Source organism: Ciconia boyciana, chromosome 23 (assembly GCF_034638445.1).
Source record: "Ciconia boyciana chromosome 23, ASM3463844v1, whole genome shotgun sequence".
Classification (NCBI taxonomy): domain Eukaryota; kingdom Metazoa; phylum Chordata; class Aves; order Ciconiiformes; family Ciconiidae; genus Ciconia; species Ciconia boyciana.
Genome location: NC_132956.1, coordinates 6,968,902 through 6,975,220, shown reverse-complemented (window position 1 = coordinate 6,975,220; position 6,319 = coordinate 6,968,902). Strand labels below are relative to the sequence as shown.

Sequence of the window (6,319 nt, the reverse complement as noted above, 5' to 3'; positions counted from 1 at the left end):
CGAGGGCCCCGGTCCCCCGGAAACACGAGTGTGCTCACGCGCATGGTGGGGATGTCTCCAGGCAGCCTTGAGCCCTGGTGCCCTGGCTGATCGTGGCTGGCCCAGACGTGGGGTGCAGGTGGGAAGATATCACAGGTCCCCACCAAATTCTTCACCCCCAGCACATACAGTTTGGTCCATATATGCATGTTTAGGTCCTGCCCTGCTTTGCAGAGGTGCTGGATGTCCCTAAACCCAAGGGGAAGAGCTCAAGCTGCAGTAACCACCTCCGAAGGCTGAAACATGCAGAGATTCTAGCAACCTCACTGGGGACAAAGGCTCCAAGACGTGGCACAAACGCCCATGTCTTTGCTACGGGTTTGTCCTGACGAAGGTCCTGAGCAGAGCAAATACAGAGCTTGGCATCGTGGGGGGAGATGGGCCTGAACCCCGTTGTGGTTCAGAGGCATCAGATGGGACCCTCTCCCGTTGGCCCTCCTGGCTCGTGGATGGCTTTCAGGGACGTGCAGGGGAGCGTTGCCATTCCCGTGGTGTAACTGCAGCAGGTACGTAGCTGCAGAGCATTTGTGCTTTTACAGACGATTGATACTATCGCACTACGGAAATTTGGGGAGAGACAGGACATTTTAGGCTAAGCAACTTGCAGCTCCAGAAAGACGGAAGCAAAGTCAAATATTCTATTTTATCAACTCTTATTTTATTCATTTATAAATACTGTTGTGTTTACAAGCATCATAGATGTGGATATTATTCCCAAACTTTCAAACACATAATACTTATAATACTATATAACAACAACCAGTAAAACAAATCATTCATCTCAGGGTTTGAAAGGCCACTCAAAAGTTGCATAAAAATACATTCTCTCCCCATCTTGTAAGCTAGTCCTGCTTCTCCAAGGAGTTTATTTACAAAGAGCCATCATCAAACTCGCAGCCACAATAGGCGGGTTCACCCCAAGCAATAAAAATGAATTCACCCCAAGCAATTGCTTAGAAAAAAAGCTTGTGTTCTCCAATGGAGATCACGTCTGGCAAATGCTCTGGTTCAAATAGGGATCAGTTTTAAAAACTGCTTGCTTTGCACTCTGTCCCAAGCGCAGAGTGCAAGGTGTCCTATTCGTTACCTCCTCAGTGCACTGGTTATGTCAGGCATTAAGTGAGACCAAAAAAAATTCATTGTCAAGAATTTGGTTTGCAATTGCATCGTCATCACGAAATACTCACAGCTTTGGCTAGTCAGCAAGACTAAACTGTTGGCGGGTCCTCTACCCTAGTCAGAGTTCAGGGGGATAATCCAGTGCTAAGCAGACACTTCATCTGAAGTGGTTTGGCTTTGCAAGGTGCCACGCAGAGGAACTAAGCCTTCCGCACCCTTTGCATACTGTTCCTTAGCATAAAACGCAATGAGTGTCCTGGTAGGAAGGGGCAAAACGTCAGTGCAGGATGGATTTGTCAGATTGGGTTGAACCCTCTCCCTAAAACAGATTCCAAGCTTCTTCACGCTGCCAGGAACCTGCCTCGTGAGAAGAACAGGATCTTTAGTCTGAAATCTCGTCCCTCGTCCTGCTGGGATGCACGACCTGAGACGCACGCGTTGGCACGCCAGCGCTGCGCCAGCCACCAGCAGCCCCAGCAGGTGAGTATCTTCTTCTCTGCGTGGCACAGAAGGGACTGGACTCCTGTTTAGAGCTGAGAGAGCCCAAGTCTGAAGCGCGGAGTGGGTCACCAAGAGAAAAAACATCAAGAACCGCAGAAGTACTCACATAAAGAGTGCACCAAGTGGGAATGGCGTGCAGAAAAAGCATTGACCGGATCTCAAGACTTAAAGCTGTTAAATATAGCAGGGTTAAAATAAAGTAATATAAAAAGGATGCCTGGCTTAGGCAGTGCTCTGCAGAAACCCTGATGCCATTACCAGCTTTGGTCTCTTCCTCCCCAAAGCACAGCAGCAGAGGAAGGGCCTCAGTGTACCAGGAGAAACGGCATCTCATGCCGTGCACAAACAGCTCCGCTGGCTGAAGAGCGGTGGAAGAGGAACCTCTGTCTAGAGCTGCCTGGGGAAAAACCAGCAGCTCTAGGAAGAGCAAGAGAGGTGGAAACAGGCAGGACGGGGAGGGGAAGGGGAAAAAATGGCGAATTAGGAAAAAAAAAAAAAAGAAAAAAATGCAAGGGAGAGGAAAATAAACATGCTTTCTGACGCAATAACCAGCAAAAGGTTCCAAAAAGCCCAGGATTGACTGATAGAGATAAATTTTACCCTGTTGAACAAGCTCAAGAATTATGCTCATGTTCAAGTATCTCATCTATCTCTCATAGTGGAAAGAGTCCCACCAGCCTGGTGGGAGCCACAAGCACACAGTCAGCAGAGGTGCCCGGGAACGTAGGCAGGACTTCTTCATGGCAACCTCCAAGTTCAGTGACTGAGACTGCAACTCTCAGCCAGACGGAGCAGGGAAATCAAAGGACAAAGGAAATGAAAGGAAAATATGGAAGGATGTAGATGGGAAAGTGGTTTGGATACAGCAAGAAGTCTCTGAGAGGGAAGGTGTCGTTCGAGAGGAGTCTATTAAGGGGAAGCTCAACAGATCTGATGACAGGTTACTGCTGCTATCATCAAAATCACACAGCACGTAGAGGAGCCACTGTCTAAATGCCCATAGAGAGAACAATTTCAAACTGTTCTGAGTACATATAACATTAAAGAGGGTTTTTTTGAGGTTTCCTTCAAGGTCAAGGCTTATGCAAGCTTCTCACAGATTAAAAGACTTTCATCCTAGCGATACAGTTACCAGCACGCCCAAGGGTAGCTCCTTGTCCCTCTGACACCAATGCATCCACACCTTTCCAAGGCACGTGGGAGGACAAGTGATCACTGCTTCATGCTCCTCTGCCTTGAAACCCAGCTGAGCCAAGCTTCTTCACCAACAGATGGGTGGGTGGGACTGGACTCTGGCATGCCCTCTCTCTACAAACAAACCAGTGCTGCCTTTCACTTGGTCAGCCTCCTGCTGCAAACCAAAGCAAGGTACCTGAAATACCAGACCAGACTCCTCTACAGGGCTCTGTCTTCATGAAGATAGAAGGAAAATGTCCCTGATGGCTGTTAGGACGGGGAGGCTGGTTTCTGGTGGGCCCAGCTGGGGGGCCCAGCTCCCTGCAAGGTGATGCACACTCATATGCATGTGAAAGCAGCAGAGGATCTCCAGGGGTTCAAGCTTGTCCTCCAGAAAGCTTGGCAAGTATCTGTGATGCATCCTATCCTGAGGACCAAGAGTCCAGATGCAATTAGCAGATGCCACTAACTACTGAGACAGGAGCCCTGGAAGGATACAACGTGCTACCAAATCACCCAGGCTGCAGAGGAAAGGCAGGGTGAGGGATAAGGCGTCTGACGCCGAAAGTCAGCGCTGATGTTACTGAACAGGTTCGAAATCTTATATTAAATAGAAGACTTGGTTTACTGGGGTGAAAGAAGAAGGTCTCTGTGCAAAGCAGCTGTCGTCAGCTTGTTACAGAAATCAAGCCTGGTGGCTTTCACAGCATCACATTTTAACCAGAGTCCCACATCTTGGGTGGGTTGACGTGCATCCTCAGAGTCCCAGCCCATGTTCACATTTCCCACCTGTAAACCTAAAGATTAGTTCTTTAGGCGTCACTTTTTGAAGTAGGAGCTACCTACTCCAGATCAGAGTCCAACACCAAATACTGGGCTTCTGGAAGAAGAAGTTTTGGCAGCTCAAACCCAGTCCTCACGTTTCTCTTCTCCCTTGAATAAAATGTCCGAGATACCACAACATGCTTAAATTAAAAATAATAAAATGGCAGGGGTGTGTGTTGTGGGGGAAATAAGGGCTGAAAGGGAATGTACAGCAAAGGGCAGGGCAAAGGCAGGTGTGACAGATTGATCCCATGGCTGAAATGCTTGCTGTACTTTTGACAGGAGGAAAAGAGGGGGGTAGGGCTTGGTGGCGGGGTTGGCAGCTCGTGTAGGGCACCCCTCTTCATTCTGCCTTTGCTCAGGCTTCCTATTTGGAGAGCTTGCTGATGACACGAATGAGGGCTCCGTTCTCATCCTTCAGCCTTTGGTTGTCTGACTTCAGCTCTGTCAAAATCTGCAGAGAGACAAAGACAAGGTGGGATTACAACTCGGCACTGCCGGCCGGACAAGCCCTACGGCTCAGAGGGAACAGCAGGGACGTGGCATCCCTGCGGCCAGGGCAGCAGCTGGATGCTTGGCTTGCGTCCTTCTCACCACTGACGTGCCACAGCAGCGTGCAGAGCTTTCCTTACTGCACACCCTCCACCCAGTGCACTTTTAATGTCCATAATTTCTCCATAACATCTCCAGGATTTTTTACAAACCGGGCATCAGGTGTGGAGGGGTCGAGAGGGGACTTGAGCACAGCAGAGAGCCAGGGAGCCCCTGGAGCTGGGAAAGCCCGAGGTGAGAAGCGATGCCGTGGCCTCAGCACTAGGTCAGGACCAGGCTGGGAGGGCAGGAACCATTTCTGAGCTGTTTCATCCCAAACCTGTTCCCAGAGGCTATATAGGGCTCAGCAGAAAACTATAAAGCTGTTTCTTCTGATTTGTTTGTTCCATTTTGCCAGGACTAGAGGGGAAAACAAAGGTTTGAAATTCTAACTCAGGACTGCACCAAGCCTGGCTTGCAAAATCTCTTTAGAATAAAACCAGATCTCTTTGGGACCTCATAGACATTTAGTGCAAACGCGCATGCCACGGCCAGAGCACTGGTAGAACATACTGACGCTGGAGAGACCTCCTTGGTGCTCAGTTCTGAATGCTGGAGCTCAACCAAGGGTCGCAACACAGACAAAAGCCAAAGAGCTTTTAGTTGGAAATAGAGGAAGAAATAGCTTCGACAAAACCTTTCCAGCATTTCTCATTGACAAAAAAAGCTCCCAGCTCCCCTTGCTTCCCACCCTGCAGGCGGGTGACCTTCAGTGGACTGTCCCCAGCCGTTCGGGGACCGGAAGGAGACCCCGTGCTGCCCGTCTCGGGGCGTGACACAGAAGGTGTAACTCACACCACGGGTGCCAGCAGCCCTGAGGGTGACCGGCGACCAGCCCCAGAGCCTGCTGGAACAAGCCAGGGTGGAGTGGGGTCACACGCAGGCACGAACGGCACCGGTATGAGCTCAGCCATTACTTCTCTCTGCCAAGGTGGATCTCAGAGGAATTCCCCCAAATTCAAAATCCCCACTAAACCTTGTCCTTCCTCCTAAGCTGGCATTTCAGCTCTGACCACAACCTCCTGCCCGTTCCTCTCATCTGCAGCCCCTTCCACCTACACGACCACCGCCACCGAGCGCAGGCAGCTCCCGGGGCGGACGCCAGCTCCCCCTGCTCCTGCCGGAGCAATTCCCTCCTTTCACAGTCAGGCCAAGCCATGCCTGGCCCCAGCGCGCCCAACCCCGTCCCCGCTGGTGCTGGATGCTGCAGACAGGAGGTTTTGCAAGAGAGGAGGGGGAAAGTGCAGCATGGCGGGATATTGGGGAAAGGGTAAAACTACGTGATGGGCTGGCCGGAGCTTCAGCTACTGATGCTTAGAAGCGTCTCACTGGACGGAGTGGTGGTGCGACAGGCACATCTCCATAACAGGGCTGTCACCAGAAGAGCAGTCATCACTCCTTATGCAATTTCTCACAGCCAAATGAGAGGCATCGCCCATCACCAAAGTGCTCAGGAGCCCAGAGAAACAGGGAGAGCGCTTGCTGTCTCACTCTGCACTCCTCCGTTTCCTCCTGAGCTTCATCTAACACCCACAACACAGCACGGTGCCTCCCCGTCCAGTGCACTGCCACAGCTCAACCACCTCTTGGGGTCTGCAGACGGACAGTCCCTGTCCTCTCTGCATCACTGCTTGGGGTGGCCTTGCAGTCTTGAATGTGTCCATCGCTGCAATGAGGTAGGGATAAGAAGTTCTGCCACTTGCTTTGGTAGAGATCATCTGTCACAGGTTCACAGAAGCAACATCAGAGAGCAACCACCCCGGTTCTACAGCTCACTGGAAGCTCAGATGGTGGCTATGCCTTACACACATGCTTCAATGCAACTTTGGTGATTTATTTGAAAAGGAAGGAGCACAAGTACATGTAAAGCAAGTGCGTCTTGAAAAGTTTCCCAGCTGTAACCCCACTCCATCAGTTTCCAGTGACGCTTTCTGAAAACTAAAAATCAACCTTATACAATTTCATTCCTCCCAGGCCAAGGGCATTCCTCCCTTTGAAGCAAAGCAGCTTCAAGTCGGGTAAAATAAACCGCACACGAAGCGGGCTGGTAATGCAGGGGCCTGAAAAC

General features: G+C 50.7%; 1 protein-coding gene across 4 annotated transcripts in view; it reads right to left on the bottom strand.

Moving 5' to 3' along the window:
- Positions 1-688: 688 nt before the first annotated feature.
- PPP1R12B (protein phosphatase 1 regulatory subunit 12B) overlaps positions 689-6,319 on the bottom strand; it is a 126,580-nt gene continuing 120,949 nt past the window's right edge. For all 4 annotated transcript variants that reach the window (XM_072845013.1, XM_072845014.1, XM_072845017.1 and 1 more), the window contains one exon: positions 689-4,114. In XM_072845013.1, the coding sequence (XP_072701114.1) occupies positions 4,028-4,114 (87 nt within the window). In that variant the 3' untranslated portion in view covers positions 689-4,027. The remainder of the gene's footprint in view (positions 4,115-6,319) is intronic.